Here is a 24280-nt window from a genome sequence, read left to right as displayed (position 1 = left end):
ATGGAAATAACACATTCTTCAGTGTTTATCACTTTCATTGCTGGTACTGTGTCCTTCTACTGCTCCTTATGATCCTTTCAGAGGCATTTGGATTCAGGCCTAACTTACACTAATCCTAATATTTCTGCTAAATACTGCTAAAAATGTCTGTATCTGATTATTTTTCATTCTGGTTGCTTTGTTCAATATATTTGTTTAAACATAGGTTTACTATTGGCCTCATCCATGATCCTTTCCCCTGGGATCTCATCATCAAAGATATTGTTTTTACACCGTTGTAGACATACACAAGTTGAAATGGAATCAGGATGAAAACAACTAATATAATTCTTGCTCCATTTGAGCCACTCTCTAGTCCTGTTGTTGTCTATAGAAAATAAATGGAGCAACATCCAAAAATTCCCAAGCAAAGATTTTATATACTTAATGAGTAGACAGATTGATCACTTGTCTTTCACGTGAAACTCTAAATGAGAGCAGCCATTTCATATTGGTTACAACAATATCAGCCTTTCTTGACTTCTGTGATAGAGAAGTTCATGTAACAATGGAAACAATAGAATTCAAACTAGAAAACATTATAAAAATTATTAAAAACATGTTAGTATTGTAAAGAAAGCTGGGTTTATTTTCATATAGTTTGGAGAAAAAGTCTTACCTGTCCACAACCACTGCTGCCAAAATAAGCAGCAGATCCACCCTGCTGGGGAAAAAAGAAAAGACCAGCTCATGATCCAAATATTGTCCTTCTCCATTTCAAACACAGATATAAATTTTCAAGGGCTTTAGCTGACAGGCTGTTTGAAAGGTAGAAGACCAACTAAAGGTTTCTATCTCCTAGGTTATTTTTTCCCTCATGGTATTTCTGTGGTACAAACTAAATCAAGGACCACTCAGAAACACCAAGAGGGGAAAAAACCCACCCATGCCCCAAAGCCCATTTACAAGACAGGCTCCTACAGAAAAGCTCAACACATTTCAGCAACAGAGTCTCACCTGGCCAGAGGACTGGCTGCCTTGGGAACCCTTTAAATAAAGAGAAGACAATTACCACCTTGACAAGGAGGCTTCTTTATAGAGCACGATATTTATGGAAATAACAGCTGCATGTGGGGTATTCCCTAAAAGGCTCTTCCTGTGCCAGAGGACACAGAGCAGCATGCTAACAGCTGTGCATGTGTGCAGCACATTGTCTCATTCTCAGCAGAGGCCACAGCCCAAACTGAGACACAGACTGCCAAGAGAAATATCACTCTCCAAAGTCTGCCAGTCACAGAGAGGTGAGTGAAGAACTTTCTACAGAACAGCCAGTTTGCTTACCTGGCCATAGGAGCTGCTGCTGCCGCCTGAGTAACTTGGTCCACCCTGTGACAAGGACACCGTTTGGTTACTTCCCTTTCAGTAAGGAATCCAGCCTGCATTAGCAACAGCAAGCAACTACCTCCTAAAGCCAAGCAGGGCAGTATGCAGAGCCAGCCATCTCCTGCCTCTCACAAGGATGCTGGGTGTGATGATTTCACACACTGGGCTTCCAGATCAATAAGCAGCAGGTGCATAAATGTTGAGTGAGAAGAGACACTTTCAGAGAAAATGTCCTTTAAAGTCCAAATTCTGAGGGACTGCCTTTGCAGTGCCATTTCTGAAATGCTCTATTCTGACTGGTGACTGGCTGATGCTTACCTGTCCATAGGAACTGCCACCTTGAGGCTGGTACCCCTGTATGAAATTAATGATTGATTCATAGTTACTGCACTTGTAAAGCAGATGCCTCTCTAATGTCTATTTTTGGGGTAAGAAGACTTACTAAGAGAATGTACAGACTCTACTGCTTAACTAGAGTTATTTTATCTTTCATATTCCAGAGAAATAATAGGTGGTCATGTTGTGATTATTGAATGATAATCACAGAGTAGTTTTGCACCTGTCTCAGACAGTTTTCCAATCTTAGGAGAGATTCCAGGAAGGAACACAACATTTTCTTATTATGTTCATTTTTCCTTCTTTTTTTCAGGCACTGGGCTTGGATGGCTAATGCTGAATACTAGGTGAATATTGATTTCATCAATTTGTATTTTCCTTTGGCCTCACTTGCATAGTTCCCTTCCTCTGAGGGAAAATTAGGGTGAAAAAACAATTTTAAAAACTACAATAGAATCTTTGAAAAAATATTGCTTCATAAAATGGAAACAAAACAATGCAATTCAAAGTAGCAGGTCAAATGAATTAGACAAGGACGACTGTATTAAAAAAATCTCAGCAATATTAGGTTACTGTGGTTCTAATTTGCTGTTATAATCTGCCTTCAATATAATCTCAAAACAGTGCAGTTGTTTCATGTACATGCAGACCAGTGCCACAGCTGCCTGAGAGGGTTATGAAGACAGGGATTACCAAAAAGTATTTAAAGTATGCCATCTATTTTTGCTGTCTGACATAGAGATCCTGACAAAACTCAAAGCTATTTTAGGGCTGCTTTAATGTATATGTAAACTGTGAAGGGAGGTAGACATTCATTGGTTGCAGGATCCAAGATAAATTCTTAATTCAGCTGAGAATCTGACCCAAGATTCTTTAATTTCTCAACACTACTTCTCTGCTGTCAGTAAAGGAGGCAGCAAAGAACTGACTATAAATTTGTATTATACCATCAACTGGAATGAGTACAGCATCAAATAGCCTATTTCTACCATAAATTTATGAAGTTCCACATGTGTGGAAAAGGTAAGATAGCAGCAGAAATCTATGATTCCTGTATATATCTACAAAAAACACAACGGGCATGTTCACAACAAAGCATTTGAAATGGATTCAGAGATATATTGGTTAAGAATTTAACGTGACTTGAAGAGAAAGTATTTTAAAATATGCTAACTCTTCAGGGCAATGGCACTTCACTTTCTCAAATGTTCTATTCCAACTAACATTTACCTGTCCATAGGAACTGCCACCTTGAGGCCGGGAGCCCTGTAAGAAAGGCACAGAGTCATTTGTAAACAGAGCTGCATAAGTGGAGTCCTAGCACAGCCAAAACAGAATCACAGAACCCCAGAGAGAAAAGCCCATTTCCATTAAAGGTTTCTCCTCTCTGCTAGGTTATTTTTTCCCTCATGGTATTTCTGTGGTACAAACTAAATCAAGGACCACTCAGAAACACCAAGAAGGAAAAAAAACCACCCATGCCCCAAAGCCCATTTACAGGACAGGCTCCTACAGAAAAGCTCAATACATTTCAGCAAAGTCTTACCTGGCCATAGGACTGGCTGCCTTGGGAACCCTTTAAATAAAGAGAAGACAATTACCACCTTGACAAGGAGGCTTCTTTATAGAGCACGATATTTATGGAAATAACAGCTGCATGTGGGGTATTCCCTAAAAGGCTCTTCCTGTACCAAAGGACACAGAGCAGCATGCTAACAGCTGTGCATGTGTGCAGCACATTGTCTCATTCTCAGCAGAGGCCACAGCCCAAACTGAGACACAGACTGCCAAGAGAAATATCACTCTCCAAAGTCTGCCAGTCACAGAGAGATGAGTGAAGAACTTTCTACAGAACAGCCAGTTTGCTTACCTGGCCATAGGAGCTGCTGCTGCTGCCGCCTGAGTAACTTGGTCCACCCTGTGACAAGGACACCGTTTGGTTACTTCCCTTTCAGTAAGGAATCCAGCCTGCATTAGCAACAGCAAGCAACTACCTCCTAAAGCCAAGCAGGGCAGTATGCAGAGCCAGCCATCTCCTGCCTCTCACAAGGATGCTGGGTGTGATGATTTCACACACTGGGCTTCCAGATCAATAAGCAGCAGGTGCATAAATGTTGAGTGAGAAGAGACACTTTCAGAGAAAATGTCCTTTAAAGTCCAAATTCTGAGGGACTGCCTTTGCAGTGCCATTTCTGAAATGCTCTATTCTGACTGGTGACTGGCTGATGCTTACCTGTCCATAGGAACTGCCACCTTGAGGTCTGTAGGCCTGTAAGGAAGGTAAGAAGATATTTGTAAACAAAGCTGATTGACTCAGTACAGCAGCAACAGAAAAGTTCCTCTGTACCATGTTCCTTTTTCCTTCATGGTATTTCAGTAGTAAAACCAAAATCAAGGACCACTCAGAAACATCAAGAAGGCAAAAAAATCTGCCCCAGCCCTGAAGCCCATTTACAAGACAGGCTCCTATAGAAAAGCTCAATACATTTCAGCAACAAAGTCTCACCTGACCATAGGACTGGCTGCTTTGGGAACCCTTTAAATAAAGAGAAGATAATTACCACCTTGACAAGGAGGCTTCCTTATAGAGCATTATGTTTATAGAAACAGAGCTGCATGGAGATTTCTCAAAAAGCACAAAGGAGTCAGAGCAGTATGCTAACAGCCCTGTAATAGATTGTCCTATTCTCATCAGAAGCCATGACTGCCAACCTTGTGCATATTGAATATTCATGATGTTGAGTAGTGGCCTCTCTGTGGCCCTGAACCCTAAAAGCCATACCTACCCTTTGAAACAGTTTTCTGGTTGCAATTAGTGCTACAGAGAATATTGACAGACTTTTGCATCCCTCCTTCCCCTAGCCCCCAAGAGAAGCAAGACCGAAAGAGCCTTCATACTTTAGTTCATACTATGAACGTTCTGAATATTGTTTGCAATAATTTATTATGCCACTGTGTATTTTCTAAAATTCCCTCACTTTTTTTTTTTCACACAAGTAGCTTTATCTTCATGGCTTAAAGCAATGCTGGAAGACACTGCACATAGTTCCACAATTATGATTTTTCTCCATTCTTGATATGGCTCAGCAACTACCCTTTACAACTTTTGGAATTTGAGGTCTAATATGCATGGGCTCTGAATCTATCAGTGTGGGGCTGATGGTGATGAGCTTAGAATTTCTTCCTCTCAGGGCCATGACCTTTGTGCTCTGAGTGGAATACACTCATTTCATGTCAACCCATCACACATGGAAATGAATTTGTGAGCATCACGAACAGAATAATTTAAACACCAATATCAGGTGGTATTTTCATGAACAAAAGCCAGGGAATTAGAAACACCCGCACCTGCAAAATCCATTTTTAAATGCAGAAAATGATTTAGTCCTAAGTTGTTCTTGCCCTGTTTCAGTGAAGTCTATGGGAATATTTATAACACTTTTAAAGTTTACTTACCTGAACATAAGTACTGCTGCTGGTTTGCTGTTTTTGTCCACTCTACACAGAAACAAAACAAAACAAAAGGTTATTTATTTTGGAGAGGAATTGCTTATGAACTAAGCCATTTCAAGAACCAACTCTGTTCTTCTGTCTACTAGACAGTTTGAAAACCACAGAGTTCATTACACCTTTTCTTATGTTATGCATCTCCATATGCTATAAAAGGTATATAAAAATCCTACACAAATGCTAAAATCACTTATATATCTTGATATGATTTTCTTAATTAAAATTAATTGTATAATACACCTTTGTGTCATATTGTGGCAATAATTCTGCCTTTCAAATGTATCTCACAAATTGCCTTAAACTCATATCTATTTGTATTCACATTATGACTGATTTTTTTCATTAATAAGCACAACAAACTTTTGACAAAGGCTTTGCCAAAACAAAATTGGAAAAACCCACAGTTACAATTTAACATATGGAAAGGCCACTGCAAAAAAGATTTTGATTCCCACAAAATATATGGATTATGAGAGGAATAAAATATTTTTTATATTTACACATTGAGAACAGAAAAACATGTCTGAATGATATTCATAATACTTTATAAGAATGCTCTTAATGAGATTAGATTGCAAGCAACTTTCCAAGTGCCTGGTTATCAAGAAGCAACATTACAATTACAACAGTTCACCTAAGCATTAATGGCAGGATTTTAAAAATCTAATTCTGAACTGGTGTTTCCATTTAAAAAATGGACTGTGTAATTGAAAATGGAACTGTGCAATTTATATTGCAATTTATATTTGATACTGAGTAACATTCAAGCTTTAGTTGTAGAATTCCAAACTCCTTCCTGAACAGACCGAGATGGTCAAATTTTGCCAGTTCCAAGAGCACAATGGAATTTGCATACAGAGGTTTTCAAATTTTTTAAGTGTAGAAAACAGCTGCAATAATCTTTATTCAGCAACCAGCTAAGATATCCCCTTTGCTGCAGTCACAGAAATGCCCTACTCTACTGTAGTTTGTGGACATCCAAGATATCTCTAAGTTATCCACACTTGTTTCCTAAGAGAGGAATTATTACTTAGTTTACTAAGACAAATCTTCATTGAAAACTCAAGTATAATGGACAAGAAAATGTCTACCTGTACTATGATCCTTGTAGCAGAGCTTCCCAAACTCTGAAAAAAATCCAGAAACAAAGAAACATAATATAGCACATTTAATTGACTTGTTTAATGCAATGCACTCTAACAGAAAATATCAAGTTGAATGTGAGAATAAAGGGAAAGGTCGTATGTGTGATGTACCCAGCATTAAGCTCGTTTATTCTCAGCTCTGAAGGTTTGGGGAGGCAGACTGACCCCACTAAGGAATTTTCTGCTCTTACATTTCCTGTGGGAAGCAGCAGAGCACAGGTAATGTGCACCACCTCCTTGCACTACCAATCAGCTGGGCTTTTCCAAATGTGGGGAGGGAAGCTGAGACACCATCACCCCTCCAGCCTGTCTCACTGTCACCTGCACTGCACATACATCAACACATACAAATCCACTTCCTCATGCAGACATTTTTTTGCTGAACTCTGGGGCATGAGGCACAAATGTAAAAGAGTAGCACATATCATCCTGAGACAACTGGTTTGATCCCATAAAAACTATAATGACACTATAGGAACCACAAGGAAAGGTATGCTTACCTGAGGGAAGGTGTGACGCTGCAAAGAAACAGATAAATCTTTCATTATTTTGTCTTGCTCAAACAGAACATTACAGCAGAGAAAGGGGAAAAGGGCCCTTACATTTTAGATGCAATACATAGTGGAATGTGAAAGAATGATATAAAAAGGATGGCATAGAATAAATGTATCTTAACATTCATTCAAATTAAAACAACGTGTTCTATTAAAAATTAAACATATATAAAATATTACATTATAAAAGCTCACTTCAAGCACATGAAGGCTAAACTTAGTTTTAGTTCAAAGTAAGCAGAGTGGAAATGTAACAATTGAAAAATGAGAATGGAAGCGAACTTACAGAAGAAAATTGCAACAGAAACAGAAAATCAAAACTATTCAGGAACACAAAGACTGCATATATGGGGAGACCTGGTGTTTGCAGCAAATCCACTCTCTGCAAGTTTTAACTTCAATCACAGAACCATGAGGTTTGTACCTATCTTATAACACACCTTCCCTGAAGATAACTATGCACATAGGGTAAACCCTGCCTGCCAAAAAATTGTCTCCAGGAATATTTCAGAAAAATTAAAAACGTAGATATTTGAAAGCTTTTTGGGTCAAAATTATTTGTAGAGAAAATGTATATCATAGAGAAAAACAGCTTACCACAGGTGGAAAAGGGTTGCTGTTGGCAACGACCACTACCTATGGAGAAACCAGAGGGAGCTGTTTATTTGCCATAGAGACTATTTAAATTGTTAAATATGTCAGAAAAATGAAGAATACTACACTTTGTAAATTTACAAACTCTGATAATAATGCTATGGAAGATCCCTTTTATAAAATAGCATTTTTATAAAAAACGTTCATGCACGTTACCAAGCAAAGAGTGATATATATTTATACATAGTTTACACAAGAGTATAAGCAGATAAAAGATTTGTCCCAAACCAAATAATGGCTGAGCTGTAGAGGCAGAAGCAGGATTTCATGTCTTGTACCATATCTACTGGCCTGTTCTGTCTACCCTTTTTGATTCTCAGCTTTCCACCCCAAACTAGAACATCAATTTATTTGTTTTTATTCAGTATTATGATAAAAAATAAAACAGACTTGATATTGAGTTCATTAAAAAAACCCCTGAAATAAGCCAAACGCAATAATTGTATATTCTGCTGTGTTAATGTTCTCATTAGAAGCTCTCCTCACCTCTAAGAATCAAACCAAATCAAATAATATGAATCAGTCTGGATTAAAACCTTGAAAAGTCTTGACTGAAATAACAGGAACGATGCCAAGTTCTAACTGTAAGAATTTTTTCCCTTTGAAGAGGAGTTCTTACCTTCTTACTGGAATCTGAACTGCTTGAAGGGACAGACTGTAAAGAATACAGAATTCATTTGTTGCTAGGGTAAATGTATGGCAAATTAACTACAGTGCTATTCTTCACAAGACTATTATACTAACATGACACCCCTGAAGTAGCAAACAAAGTAAGAGTCCAAAGAAAATGAATTGGCAGTTAATAAATGAACAATTGCAATAAAGCAACAGGTTTAATTTTTTAAAAAGCCACATTATTTTGCTAGTTTTACAGAGTACTGTATAAAAGCTGCAAATGTTTCATCTGACATCAAACTGGAAGTTTGTTTGTACTAAAAATAATCTATTAGTAGGGAAAAAAAGCTCTTCTACCTTAATAAAAAAAAAAACCCAACCCAAACTCCAGAATCATCTCCTAAAAACTAGAAAAGCTACCATTGCAATAGAATCTGGAAAAATTGGGATATTTCATAACAAGATAAATTATTTAAATTAAGTGCATAATAATGTGCAGTGATGTTTTGCATTTTAATCAATCAGTGAGTAAAATTGTATAAGCAAAAGCCACGAAAAATACTTTTCATTCTTAGAAACCGTCAAAGAAAGCACTGATGTTTGGAAAAGCATAATAAAAGTAACTGTTGTCCACTCATAGAATAAATAGAATTGATTTTTGGTACAAAATAGAAGTAGGGATATAGCAACAAACACCAAATATGCAATTCATCTGATGAAGTTATTTCTAGATATGGTCATTACTAAATCATTTGAAGAGAGCTTGCCTTTATGTCCTTCCATAAATTTAATTATTGTGTGATAAATTTGGGCATAACTGCTTAGGTTTGGAATACCTTAGGAAACTAAAAACATGTTAGAAAACACAGTTACCTGGCCATAAGTGAGACCACTGCTGGATAAGGATGCACTCTGAAATAAACATATAAATCAAGTATTTATTCATACAATAATTTGCTAATTATTAACCTGTTTTCAAGTGAAAATGAAATAAATGAGATGAACAATAAAAACTTCTTTACTAATTAAAGAATTAATATGCAAAGATTGTAAAAAACCCAAAATAATATTCCACAATCTGCAATATCCAAAGACAATAATTTTACCTGATAAAAAGCATTACACAGTAAGAATTCTGACATTTTAGTAGGGTAACAAAATAAGAGTTTATAATAGGTGATGTTATGTATCACCTATGTGTACATATACACCTTAAAACATAAATTATTAGGTTTTGAGGAACTGGCAATATAAACACCTTTTAATTTTGAATTTTAATCTCAGCATAATATGTCAAGCTAACACTATTATCCTGAATATATTTAGGAAGATCTCAGTAGCTCTACAGAAGAGAATCAAATGCAATTTGCAATAAGGAGATGAGTTTAAAAGCATAGTAGGAGACAATCAGTAAAAACATCTGTAACCAGCTTACATCTCTACAGGCATGTTGTCCATATGCACCAGCAGCACCTCCCTAAGACCAAAAAGAAACCAGTTATTTCTCATCAGTATTTTCTAGTTGGAGCAGAGGCTCCCACATGAACATTCATTAAATAATGGCATTCAAAGCTAGGAGTTACTATGAGTATAGTTATGCTGGGGACAAAAAAGAAAATGTAAAAATAGTGCTTACAGGGCCACATCCACTCTTGCTTATTGTGTAGACTACTCCACCCTGAAATAAAAAGAGAAGTCAATTATTTTCATATAAAAACCCAAATGGGGGCAGCAGAAAAAAACCTAATGCCATCCTGTTGATGGCATGAAAAGCTTTGCAGTTGACAATGTGTATGTGCAAACAAGTGATAAGCAAGAGGTTACTAGTTCACAGGCACTGCCTGTCATAATTCTAATTTAGTATGAGACATCATCATCTGTATTTCATACAATTTTTGTCAACTTTGTCACTGGTCATGAAGCCTTTCAAAATTTTACTGAATGAGTCATATTTTATAAAAAAATTAGTAACTTCAAGTAGTTATATGACAAGATGAAAAACTCAACACTTAGAAAGGAATGATAGAAAAATGATAGATATGAAAAAAATATAGGGAAGAAAAACAGTTTTTAGCATGTACACCAAAATAATTTTTGTTTCTCTTTATCTGGTCATTCCATTGCAAGCAGTAAAGATTGAAGAAATGGAATATTACCAGGTAATTCGCTAATAAATATCAAGAGTAACTATGGTTAGTTAGTAGTAAGTAGTAAGAAACATATCCTTGAGAAGCTCAGTTAAAGAAAGAGAGATACCTGAAAGTATCTGGAGAGATACCAGAAAGTATCTAAGAGTTAAAGAGAAAGTAGGTTTATTAATGGTAGTGGAGATAATCAGCTTAAAACCAAGTGTGCACTGCTGTGGTTAATGAAGTGAAAGTGGTGACAATGCAGATATACCTACCCCAGAAGTTTTAAAAGGCTACCCAGACAGTGATATCCCCAAATTTTCAACTGCAAATACAGTCTGGTGTTAAATGCAATATGTCTATTAAACTGGAGGAAGCTATTGAGTTTAACAGGGTGGAGGTAGTTGAACTTAGCCCAGGTATGAACATACTGTTTGCTGGATGAATACCTCTGCTATTCTGGGTTAACTAGCAGAGAAGATATTTCAGTACAGTATTAAATCACCTCATTACTCTGCAGTTACAGAATTTTAGTCATTCAAGGTTACTGAAGGAATACATACAAATGCTGGAATTTAGGACTCATACCTGACTGCTTGAATAGCTGTTCTGAGAGGAACTGGAAGGTCCAACCTGTAAAGAAACCAAACTAGCATTTATTACCTTGCTGAAAAATTATTTTTATATAAGTGATTATCAGGAAAGACACTTCTACTTGGTGGGATAAGGAAGAACCCACAAAGTAGTTCTCTATGACCTCAGTTCACCAACTGATGCTATTAAAATTATTTCAGAGATCTTTCAAGACAAATAATCAGAACTGTGCCAATGCAGCTGTTATAAATAACATAATTCTGCTGCTTGCATCCTTTTTTATCTGATGTCATCACTTGATGTCCATCACTGAGGAGCTCTACAAGATCAAAATCATTAAAAAGTAGATGAAAGCTTTGTACTCATATGACTGTGTAATCATTAGCATATTTGCTGTAAAAAAGCAAAGAAGGAAAAGAGGCTTCTTCACTGAGCTGCCAGGGTTAGTTTTCAAAGGAAAAAAAATCAAATAGCTGGATTTTATAGCTAGATCATGATTTGAAAAAGGCAAGGTTTCAGAGCTGTTGAAATAAATGACCTTGAACAGCAAGCAAACACTAAGAATAGAGTGAAAAAAGAAAAAACAACACTTCTATTATAGAATTACTTCAGATTAGCCGGAGAGAATCTACAGAAGGAAATGGTAACAAGGCTGACAACCCTTTAGACAGTTCTGGATTTTTAATCAAAAGATAAACTGACAATAAGAAAACAAAATTGGGTGACAAGGTGGATGAGGACATGTCTAGAAGCAACTTTTAACTAAGCCTTGAGATCTTGGGCAGTTAGCAGCACGTCAATGTCTTAGGAGAAAGAATATTTACCATGATGCACCGGCCTGTTGAGTAAGTTCCTCCACGCTGCAAGAGAATGCAGGTTCCAGTTAATGCTTATTGACTGGTGTAAAAATACCCCATTACTTTAAACAGGAAATCAACTGAACTCACATTGATAGTCTGAGTGAAGAAATCAAGAGTTTCATTGCTGACAGTACATGACACATTTTAACACTATCATCTGAGAACTGATGTTAACTAATTCAAAACAAAAATACCTTCAAAACTGAATATAAAAATGAAAGCATTAATGATATCTTGCTAGGAAAGTAATTTGAATGGTACAATGGAATCTTTATGCTCCAGGCATGAAACAAGTGGCCCAGTAGGGGAAGAATTCTAAAAGAATTCTGAAAACTAAATTCTAAAACTGAGGCAACTGAAAACTGGGAAATTGAAGAAAAATCGTTCTTACCTTGTTACATTCTAATTCTATCATAACCTGTGGGGGGGGGGGGGGGGAGAGAAAGCATTACCAAATTATTACAAAAAAGGGGACAGCTTATTATAGGAAACAGGAAATACACTTGGTGAAGTGAAAGACTTAAGACAGGTGTTCATTCTTGGTTAGATCACAAGTTCACAGAAATCAGCACCGCTACAGTCCAATACAGTAGATTTGAGAAGACTTTCTTTACTTGAGCTGCCAATCATGTTTAATATGTTTCATATAAGCATAATTCTTGGCAAAAAAAAGTTACCAACTCCTTTCAAGAATATGCTACAGTTACAGTTCCCAGGTGCTGGGGGCAGCAGTTAAGAACCACACTGTATCATCAGAAGTACAGTACAGTTCGCCTTGTAAACATTTTTTTGCATTAAAACATGGATCATTTTGATAATTAGATCATTATTTTCCTCATTTCTGTGGGAGAAAAGTAATATTTCCTTTATTTTTTCATCATTTTAATAAGAGGATTAGGCAGTTAAAATTACTGAAAACATCTAATGATTTTGGCCATCTTAGTTAACGAATAAATGACAACAAGTCCATATCTTGTATCAAGCCACAGATACTTTAATTACTGTATTAATTTCTATCATTCAAATACACTAAAACATACCTTCCTTTTATTTTTTCCTGTTGCATTAACTGACTCAGAATGTGTAGGTGTGAGAGTTTTGCTTTGAATTCCAACCCAAAAGTTCTCTAGATTTTGAACAACAGTTGCACTAGAAAGAAAACAAAACAATTTATTTTTTATCAAAGTATTCCAATATAAAATACTAATAAACTCTCGTCCCCCTTTGCCCTATCCAAGAAGGTCTCTGTTCTGGTTTTAAGTGTATACAGTGCAAGTTTCACAGAATACTTCTCCTCACAATGACTTGTCTTATCATCTAGCATAATTTTGAAGACAACTAAAAGAGATGCTGAGAACAAGCAGAAGAAGAACAGACACTGTTTGAAGAAGCACTGACTCCAGTGAGGAGCACTGGCTCAAATGTCCATAAGAATTGTCCCACATGCTCTGACAATCTGTATTTATGATGGTGAGCTGATTCTCATAGCAACAATGAGTGGAAGTAATTGTGGTTTTGTATTCTTTTGCCTGCTCTTGGTATTCCTCAAGATTTAATGAAGCAAGGCAAAGATGGCCCTATCATGAATCTGCACTTCAAACAATACATGCTATCAAATATTTCGGTATTTTCCAATATACATCAAGCATGCATTTGTTAGAGTTGGTGGTGTTTTTACAAGCTTCACATCGGCAAGAAATGTAGCATTAAAAGCAGGCTATATACATCTCCTGTTTCCAGAAGTTAGTTCATAAGTCATACACTTATTTTAAAATTTATATTAGAAGAATTTACATCAAATTACTACTCTGCCACTGTTCAAAATGAAGAAAGGTATAGCTGAATAAAGTCTGAATTTCATTTTCTCAGGGAAGGAGTTACATTCATATTTTGTTGCTGGTGTTATTAAAGAATTCAAAGTGTAAAAAATGGCTACTCGAAGATCCATTAATAACATGCTTAATGGAATTATTTACATATATTGAGATCTTTAAGACATTATATTTGACAATTATATCTTGAAATGGAACTCGTATTATTTGATGAACATAGTGCGAAGTTATGGCAAACCATGTGAAAAAAACTATGATGCACAAGAATATCTGAAACAGCAACACAGGTCTATCTCAACATAGAAATAAAATTTCAAGGCAAAAAAAAAAAACCCCAAACAAACAAAACAACTATTTACATAAATTGAAGCTCTTTAACATCATGTGGAGCAATCCATGTTGTTGTAATCTTCTGTTTCACATCTGAATTGGCATGACTTACTGCTGAATTCTGCAATTAAAAAGAAATCCATATAATTATATAAGATGCAAGAGTGACTTTTAGCTATATTATTACATAAACTGTCTCTGCTACAACAGGTAACACTGATGTCCTCCTACAAAGAGCCAGAGAATTTCTACATTAGGTTCATAATACATATAAAGGGTAGATTGAGGTCTTGAGAAAACCAAACCTTTCAAACCCTACTAATGAAATAGCTTTGCTGTATAAAGGATGACCCCTACTTCTATTATTTAAAAGAAACCCAAGCTTCAGTAAGTATTGCAAAGACTGCTCACATACCGTCATGTTATGACATTCCAAGCCTTTAGTGTTGGGATCTGTAATTTTGAAAGTACCAACAGGAACATCTCCATCTATTTCTCGAGCTTGTAGATTAAATCCTTTAAACCCAGCATCTCCCAGTGCTTCTAGAGTTACTGTGAAAAGAGGCATTTTGAGAAATGTAAATTTCATATACCACTAAAACTGCCTAAATGTTTATCGTGCTATTGCTTCACTCCAAGGCACAAGATTGCATTGTGCAGAATTCTGCACAGTGTAGAAATTACTTTAAGCCCTGTACAATTCTAAAAAGACATTTAAACCACAATTTCTTAATTATCAGGAGAATGAAAATAAAGGTAAAGGAAAAAAATGGAAAGGCTCTTCTCTGTAAAGTAACAGGAAACTTACGATTTACTGACAATTTCAAAAGGAATTCTGCCCTACCAAATGAGCAGTGGCCCTGCTGACCAAAAAGGTGTTTATTTTCTATCTAATTAGGTCTACAAAGTCAAAATTGCTACAGGAGAAAGGGAATTACATTTCTTTCTACCTCTGTTTTAAAATAAAAGATTAGCTGAAATGCAGAAACATTTTTATGTATTACAACTGAAAAAATAGAAACTACGGTTTGGCTTCCATGTTCTACATTAAATAAGAAATGTTAATGAGCTAATCAATATTACTCAAATTTTGTTACTGAAGGAGCTCAGAAAAATATGGTAGAGAGCAGTTTCATGCTTTGTGTGTATCAAAACTGAAATTAGATTTCAAAATGCATAATCAAATTTGCTATGATCTATTATAACTTTTCTCTGTTAATTCCATTATTAGGACTTTGGCAAACAAAATCAGAATAATAGTTTATGAACGGAGATCTCTGTCAAGGGCAGATGAACTGAGATTGACACAAAAATCAAGGCAAAGGCCAATCATACTTTGATAATTTAGTATGTATAAACATCTGCATAATTAGCCTTCCAATTTGTCATCAACTTGCAGTCCTAATTCAGTAAGTTTCCCCAGGTCTCCTGGGAGCAATGACATGGAGCCCTTGAATGCAGGGCTAAATGCAGCAGGGATGACCTGTAGGAGTGGCACATGGCCTGTCACAGTGAAACTGCAACAGACTCACTGGAAGGGGACCTAGTGAGGCTCCCTGAGAGCACGTATTGGGTGCTTACAGGTGGGAGCACGGATAAAATACTGCTAAAAAAACTCATGATTAGGGATAAAAAGGGACAAAAAAGACAAGGTTAGTAGCATCTGGGATTCAATATTTTTTGTCATGATAAATCTCATTTAACTTGCTGAACAGTCTGCATATACTTAAATCCATCCACCATTTTTCTGTCAATAGTATTTTAAATATTTAAAGAGTATTTAAAGAGCCCTCCCATCCTTGAAGGAGCTCTTCACATGTTTTCCCAAGAAGGGCAGCAGTAACAGGGCTCTAAGGCCTTTCTTCTCCCTATACATCATTATCCATGGAAGTACATCCATGCTACTAGGTTAAAGTAATTCAGAATCTCAGTTAGAGAGTAACTTCTTGTGAATAATGCCTTTTTTCAGCTACTGAGACCCAACAGACACGTGACAGGTCACAACTCTCTTCCACTTCCATGCTTCTTCTAATGTGAAGGGCTAGAACAAGAAGTATTCACAAGTTACTTGAAGTGTGACAGCACCATGAGATGGCATCATCCTGTGGAGAAACAAGGCTGCTAAAGTGCTCCACGCAGAGAGCAATTTGGAATTAGGAAGATAAAAAGGTGGTTTAAGCCATAATAGCTCCACCTCCTGCGATGTGATGAAATCTGGGATGCAGCTCTTAGAAGGGTGACTCAAAATGTCTCACTCTTGTCTCATAGAGCGTCCTGAATTTTTATTTTCCTGTAGGATGACAGCGTGTGAAGAACTAATGAGTAGGATCCCTTTGTATTGCAGAGGCCTGATTCAACAGCAAACACTCAAATACAAAGTTAAAGAGTGACTAATTATTAGTCCGGTTTGGCCAGCTGTCCCACTTTATTTTGTCACAAAAATTCCAACATAAAGGTAAGATATATTTATTAGATAAAGAAAAAAGAAAGAAAGACTGCATTTTTAGTTATACAGGTATACAGATATAAAATATAAAAAATAGTAATATCTCAGGTATACATGAACAAGATTGAAGTTAAAGAATAAATTGTCTAGACTGAGAGGGAAATGGGGAGATTTTTATGAAGATTGGCAATTCTGGAAGACACGAACAAAGATTTTATGTCATTCAGATTGTTTACCTTGGACCTCATTTCCTGGTTCAAAGTTATCAAAAGATACAGCAATAATATATGGTGGTGCAGATGTCTGTGGTTCAGCTTCATAGTTCGGTAACAGAGAATCACAATCAATTGAGGTATTTGTCTGTGGAAAACCAAGGATTCCAGGCAAAAATATCCCACAGAACAAAAAAACAAAGCAGGAGTGTCTCCTCATCTGTGGAACAAAAAGACAATACAGTTCATAGTAACTTCTTTTAAGTTGGTGTCATGTTTGGCAAATATCTGCTCTTCCCCAGGACAGGAAAAAAATCAAGCCTAGAAAGCTGCTCTTGCTTTGCATTCAAGTATTTTGAAGAAAAAAAAAAAGAAAATAAAATACTTATATACACTGGCAGAAAAATGCAATAAGGGACATCAATATTAGAATTTTAAAATACTGAATTATTAATGGAAGTGCAAATTTTCAGGTTACATGTCAGCAATCTACTAACAGCCATGTCTGCTGCATTGCACCTTGGAACTAGAAAAGTCCTTAAAACAAAGTTCCTCGCTGTTGCACTGGCCAATTTAGCTCAGCTCCTTGGCTGTGCAAGAACTGAGAAGGAAACCTCTCTCTCTCAAATTGTAGACATAACCATCATTAGCATGCTCTCCTTTGACTGCTTTCCCTACTCTCACTTCCAAGGGATGGTCGAGAAATCTAGTTAAATGCCCTGGAGTGCTCTTAAAGATTTTCAAAGGACTTGCTTCCTGAAGGACTTAACAGAAGATTTCTGCTAAGTCCTCTGTAACTTCCAAACAGTTTAAAAATACTAAATTACTACTGCATGCTTCCTATTAGTAAAGAATAAACTACAAACAGTACAGAAATTCAGAAAAAAATGACTAAAGACAAGACTGAAGTAAAATCTTCCAGGACTGCCCATGAAAAAAAAGGTATTTTCTTTATAGTTCACTTGCAGCATGGACAATCATGGTAAACTTTCCAAGAAAGAAAGGAAACATTTCCCAGTAGTATTCTCAAGTGTTCAATACCAGATTTTCCAACCCATGTTCAAAGTCTAAACATTCAACTATGGCACTACATAATTTAGAAGGCTATTACATCTTATGAACAACTCACTCTTCCAGCTACAAAATTGCTGATACAACTGTTAAATCTCCAGAGGTATTTAATAATGCTATTTTACATGCTGTTTGCTACAGGATTGCCTCATGTGACACAACAGACAGTAAGAGAATAGAGATATTTACTTGAGATTTTTAAAAAGCATTTCAAACACAATGTAAGAGAGATGTTCAATTTGTGCCATCTACCTGTGTATCTTAATTCATGCATGACTGTGTAAGGTCATTTGGTTTTGTATGTGCTAATGAAATAAGTAACAGAAGCACCTGAAAGCAGGGGAAAAATACACAACTCTGAACATTCATGTTCTCAACTCTGAACTTCAACAACTTTTTAAAAAGCCACTGAGTCAACAAATAATGAAACAGATGACTGTGAAATGCTGAAAGATTTCCAAGTAGGATGATGAAGGTTTGCATAGTGTCACAACTACTCAGAGCAGCAACCAGGAAAGTGATAGAAGCAAGTTATCATGTCTTTAAAGCAGATGAAGACTGCCCCTCCAAAGCCTCATCAAAGTGTCACTGTAATGGGATCCTGGTAAGCATCATGTTTTGGTATCAGCACGCTGGGTGTGGTTATCCAATCTCTTGTGACGATTTTGACGTGGCCCACCTCTAATTAAGTTTTAAATACTGCATGTGGGTGCTATTATATCAACAGATGCGGTAAACAGTGATTTAATATGAACCACTCTGTGTTGTTGAAATCTCTGTCTGACTCATGGAGAGATGGAAAAAAAAAGTCTGTTTCTAATTATATGTTCCATTTCAAAGCACAAAGTCCTAGTTTATTTAGGATTGAAAAATTGTCTGGAACTGCACTCTGCCATGAAAGAAAGCCAGTCTGAAATTTTTCCTCTTTTTCTTGCTAGAAAAGAGCCAGAAATACAAGTACGACGAGTTGAAACACAGCTGAGATGCTTTGTCTTTGCATCAGCTCTCTGATTTAACAGTTCAAGAGGTATTCTAAAAGTCTCATCATGTCATCTTTTGGAACTAGCTTTTAGATGAGAAAGATATTAGCATCTTAAAAAATTCCAAGTCCAGACTTGAGGCAGAAAACTTCAATGGGCTCTGAGTTCCAATACATACTCAAGGCAATCATGTTACCTTGCATCACATATTTTACATTTTCTCCATGAAAAATTTAAAGAAACAAAAATTTAATTTTTATAACATAGAAGCATAGGAAATTTAGGCAAATAAATGTTATTTGCAAATTTCTAATTGGATATAATTATGAAAAATCAACTATATCCTCAGTTCCTTCATCTGACGGAAAAATTCTAATTTTTTTTAATCACAGATTCAAACTTTTCTCCCTATGTAGGAGAACCTTTCTCCATGTAGGAGTCTACATGGCCCTTTCCAACACCTGACCTGCTACCTTAAGAATCCTCTTCCATATTTAGTCTAATACGACTTCAGGCCAACAATTAAATCCCTGAGTGCTAGTTAGCTACTGTGTTCAAAGTCTACTGGACTCACACTTTGATGGTTTGCTACTCCAAAGCCTTGGGCAAACTTATGAATAGAGACAAAAGTGGTTTTAAAAGCTTTTAAACATAGAGCATTTAAGTAATATGATAAACACCTTTCATAATTTGAAAAACACAGTCCTTGCAAGTCCATCCTGCCAACAGTTTAAGACTGACACCTGTATACCCCTTCCTATTCCCATTCTTTATGAGTGTTTTTTCTCCTTCTCCTAGATGCTCCTGATGAGCCACAGACTTATCCTTAAGCCTTTGAGAATAAGCATCAGCAGTCAGTGTGCACCCTGTCCACCACATCCCCACCAACACACCTTATCGAGCGAGTGCTGGTGCGTGGGCATCCTCCGGTCCCTCTGTGGTCAGTGTGGAGGAGCTGCAGCCGGGCAGTGCCGCTGTCCCAGGAAGATGAGACAGAGGAGGAGGAAGGCTCGGCCAATCCGTGCCAAGGAGGGAGCGAGCGTGGCCAATCCGGGCCAGCTGTGCCTCTGCCCTGGAAATTGGGACACCACAGGTGGGACTGTCCTGCCCAAAGCTGGCGGTGACAACACAGTCCTCACAGGTGAGTCACGCCCCTCTGACCTTTATCGAGGCATCTGGCACAGGCAGGGCTTCTGAAGGCTGGCAGCCTAAACCAGTATGTTGACTAAAATCAAAAGAATTATGCTATACAAAAACTCCTTACTAATATTTCATTAACAATTCCAGTAAAATATTTGTAATTAGTCTTATTAATCTGTTAACACAGAGTATTCTGGTGCTGCTCTCTCACTTTTCTACTCCTTTTTTACAGCTGGAAAAGACTTGGACAATTTTAATGATTGTCATACTTCCAAGCATTTTCTCAGAGCAAAGAATTAATGAGGTTGTTTCTTCTCACACACCTTGTGGGAAGAATCTGAAGTTATTGCAACTGACCTGCACTCAAAACTAACCTTTTAAAATTTTTTGCTCTTCAGAAGCATTTTCACAATACCTCTACTGGAGTTTGGGAGAAGTCCAAATGCTGAATGATGTATAAAATAGAATAGAATATTTTAAGCTGGATGTGATCTACAATTATTCGTCCAGTTCATGCCTGTCCAAATGCCTCTAAAACACTGACAGGCTGGGGTTTTGACCCAAGGAAACCTGTTCCAGTGCATGAGCAACCTCTCAGTAAAGAAATGCTTCCTAATGTCCACTCTGAACCTCCCCCAGAACAGCTTTGAACCATTCCCACACGTCCTATACTGGACACCAGGAGAAGGTATCACAGCTCCCTCTGCACTTGCCGTTCTCAGGAAGTTGTGGAGGTCAATGCGGTCACCCCTCAGCCTCCTTTTCTCCAAACTAGACAAGACCAAAATGCCATGGTGCTCCTCAAAGGACATTCCTTTCAGCCCTTTCACTAGATTTGTTGCCCTTCTCTGGACACTTTCAAAGACCTTAACAATATGACAGACACTCCTATTTAACCTATTTAATTCACAGGGAATTCTATGAATCTATGACACCATGGTTAATGGTTAATCCATGAGTCTTTGGTTAATGGAAATCCTTTAACCAAAAACTGTTCACAAGAACCTCCTTCAATTCCTTAATGTTCATGCTTTTAAAATGTATTTAGATTCAAAATGCTCACAGCATTTTAAGAACATTAGATATTTTTAAGATTCGGTGCATTTAACTAACTGTATTCTCTTTCTGTTAATTACCTTTAATTAATGAGTAGCATTTTATTTACATTGTTCCATTATGAAATACATTATTTCCTCTCTGCTGCTATCCATTGGGGAAAAGATCATAATCTTTCTTCTCTTACTATACCACCAAACTTACCATTAGTACCAATGTTATAAATAGCAATGCAAAATCATGCTGCACACCACAAATGCAACAGCATACCAGTAACACCATCAAATAAATTACACAGTAAAGGAATGACAAGTATTCACACCAGAAACACATAACCAAAGAGATGGAATCTTGCAAATGCATATTGCAAGATCTCCCTCACAACCAACTAGGAGATACTGAGAGGTAACCCGAGGGATCAGAACTATTTCTCCAGGCTACTTTGAGCAGCTGTGAGCACTCCACGAACATTTGATTTGACAGTCAGATAGATAAATGTCAGGCAATGAATTGCTGTAATCTCGGTAATATGGTTATAAAGAAGCACAGATAACATAAGCAATATGCTTTTGTTGGCTGTAGCACTAGTAAAATACTACTGTGGATAAGCTGGTAAAGACTCAAACCATTAGTTTACAATGCTAGAGTTGTAAACCTGCGTCCCTCTTACACAACACTCTGCTTGCGGTTTATTTCAAAGGAACAGTATTCCCACTGAATCCAACCTAGGAGACTGATTCAGTATGAATTTACCTGTAGTCCAAAATCCCAGTTTAAAAAAAAAAAAAAGGTATTTTTCAGGTCTACACACCTGAAAGGACGATTTTGAGATCGTCATTTAAATACCAATTGAACAAGTGGTAAACTCCCGACTCCAGTGAAACCATGATTACAAAGTTTGCTATGTACTGAAACTCATGTGCAGAGCAACACTACACTGTGTGCACATGGAATTCCTTGCTGCTTGGAATGCCCTCAATGCAAATTCCCGTGGGAATATCAGCCTTTTTTTTTTAGATCTCTGATTGTATGTAGCCCATATTTCTTTAAAATAATCACGTTAGATTTGTGCCACTGATAGTGGGCCAATTCATTTTAGGAAGAAGCCAAGGAACATGGCACAGAGTCCAGAGTCCAGAGCACTGAAAGGGAGGGGATACATACTGGGCAGTGGAGCAGTGGGTGAAAATTTTAAAGGGCACATGATGGACACAGGGGAAGACAGCTACTCACATAATCAAAATATTGTCTTCTTGAATAAAGAACTGCAAGCCCTGTCAGAGTTTCCAGCACTGATTTGTTTCCACTAAAAGCTGTTTAAGACAGATCAGAGTAAGCAGCCTACTTCCTTCTTCCTCACTGACACCAGGACCTCCAACCACCTTCATGACTCTTAGCAGCTTTCTGCTTGTTCTCTGCAACAACTGAGCCAAAGATTATTTGTAATCTGGCAGTTTACATTGCAACTGGAAATGTTAGAAAGCCTAAGAAACCTTCAGCTAAAGCAAACATACATACATAAATAACATGGTAAAATAGGTGGTGGCATTTTCATTAGGGTCTGGTATCCTTATCAAACTGCTTCGATGTTTCCCATGGCAATAGATACACCCCTGAGTCTTGGCCTGGGCAGGAGAATTGGCAAACTCTTTGCTCAAATACCTCACATGTGCTGGACACAATGAATACTGTAACACTAGCCATTCCTAAATGATTTCAGAGAAAATGTACATAACAAGTGCTCTTACAGATATGAAGAACTGAGTTTATAACAATCTATATCTTTTGTTAAGTAGTCCAAATTGACTCTGTGGAACAGTAAAAGTGAGTGCAAAGCGAGGGAAAGAAACTTCATTTTTTCCAAGCACTATATTTCAGAGTTCTGAAAAAAATCACTATTATTTCTGAACATCCTTGACTTCTCTTAAGTGCCAGGTGCCTTCTCAAGCTCTCCCAGACCTTTTCTTTGTTTCTTCCTTGCTTAAACAGGGAAGGTCAAGAATAAACCCTACAAATGAGAGAAATACAATTTGTTCTCCTGACATCTATTTTGACTATTTGAGAAATTTCTGTAGTATCCCATGTTTCATCTCCAAATGAAAGTGGCTTTCTCAGTGTACAGTATTAGTATGATAAGAGGATGTTATCATTGCATACTTTTTATGTATAACTCCAGAGTACTCAACTGAAGTTATTTGCACAAACATTCTAGTCTAAATGTAATGGTAAGGATTCTTAACAGCTGTGTGAATTGTATGATATTGATTAAATGAAAAGACAGATTTATTTAGTCTTCCTTCAGAACCAGCATGTCTCCTGCCTTGTACTAGCAGGTCAACATTTACGTCCTGTTTCCAAGGACTTAAAATATTGCCACATTTTTTATTTATAAAGGAACATTTTGCTTCCTATGCTCAATAAATAGAGTCCTTTCTTGAAAATACACCAACATATCCTACAGTAATATTACATATTGCTCAAAATAACTCTAGATATAAATACAGTGTTATTTTTCAGAAAAAAAGTATTAAAAAATTGTAAACCAACTAAAATTAATGTAATGTATTTTGCACTCCCAAGGAAATGCTAAATGCCTTCTTGATAAATATTCAACTCTCTGATAATTGAGCAAACCACATTTTTCTAGGGAAAAAGAAGATATTAAAATTATTCCTTCCGACATATCACAAAATTTCAACTCCTTGTTGTCTTTAATTTCTTGTCTTTGCTCATGTCAGCACTTTTCCTGTCTGATTTAAACCGTGTCAACATTTGTATACAAAATAAGCAACTCCATAAATAACAAAATGGTTCACACTCCAAAAGTCCTAGATAGATGATGCCATTGGGAGCCTTACATGAGAATTAGTGAGCAAAAAAAGAGTTTTCCTTGACTTAATGTAAGAGTAGAAAGGGAGTGATCAAATGGATTACTTCTACTGAACTCTCTGTGTCCCAGGAGAGACGAGGGTGAACAAGACTGTGCAGAGCTGATGGGTGCCAGGCACTTACGTGCTGCTCAGGAGGAACACCTGACATGGACAGCACATACAAGAGCAATGACATATGAACATTGCATCACGTTATCTCATGCATTGTGCAAGCTAACAAGTGGTATTGTCCCTATGTGCTTTTAAGGTGAGTGCCTGGGTGTGGCTGCAAACATATGCAATACTTCATATAAGCCACAGTGACTACCATTTGTTAGTGATTTACCAGACACTATATTCAGATTTAAGTAAACCTAAACATGTTAATGGAATGGAAGAAATGATAGTAGAGGGATCCTGCTACCAAGATACGCAGTCCACAAGAAAACTGGAGCCTTAATATTAACAATAAAAATTTACTATTTTCCCAGTCGTAGAGAAGATAAATGGTCTCTCTTACATGCGTCCCCAACTGGTATCACTGAAAAATTCTCTTTGACTGTCATTTGTATTTATAGATCTAG

General features: G+C 36.9%; 1 protein-coding gene across 1 annotated transcript in view; it reads right to left on the bottom strand.

Moving 5' to 3' along the window:
* The window catches only part of LOC148222837 (uncharacterized), a 47488-nt gene extending 27935 nt beyond the window's left edge, over window positions 1-19553 (bottom strand). Inside the window, exons 1-15 of the mRNA XM_088169551.1 lie at window positions 19524-19553; window positions 16604-16727; window positions 14337-14473; window positions 13951-14042; window positions 12800-12908; window positions 10894-10938; window positions 7505-7543; window positions 5155-5196; window positions 3932-3967; window positions 3569-3646; window positions 3245-3274; window positions 2929-2964; window positions 1681-1716; window positions 1321-1395; window positions 659-700 (exon numbers count right to left, since the gene is read on the bottom strand). Of these exons, the coding sequence (XP_088025677.1) occupies window positions 659-700; window positions 1321-1395; window positions 1681-1716; window positions 2929-2964; window positions 3245-3274; window positions 3569-3646; window positions 3932-3967; window positions 5155-5196; window positions 7505-7543; window positions 10894-10938; window positions 12800-12908; window positions 13951-14042; window positions 14337-14473; window positions 16604-16727; window positions 19524-19553 (951 nt within the window). The remainder of the gene's footprint in view (window positions 1-658; window positions 701-1320; window positions 1396-1680; window positions 1717-2928; window positions 2965-3244; window positions 3275-3568; window positions 3647-3931; window positions 3968-5154; window positions 5197-7504; window positions 7544-10893; window positions 10939-12799; window positions 12909-13950; window positions 14043-14336; window positions 14474-16603; window positions 16728-19523) is intronic.
* Between the last annotated feature and the right edge of the window lie 4727 nt (window positions 19554-24280).

This window comes from Sturnus vulgaris, chromosome 9 (assembly GCF_052056855.1).
Source record: "Sturnus vulgaris isolate bStuVul1 chromosome 9, bStuVul1.hap1, whole genome shotgun sequence".
Taxonomy (NCBI): Eukaryota; Metazoa; Chordata; class Aves; order Passeriformes; family Sturnidae; genus Sturnus; species Sturnus vulgaris.
The sequence above is the reverse complement of the archived record's forward strand: the minus strand, read 5'-3'. Positions and strand labels throughout refer to the sequence as shown.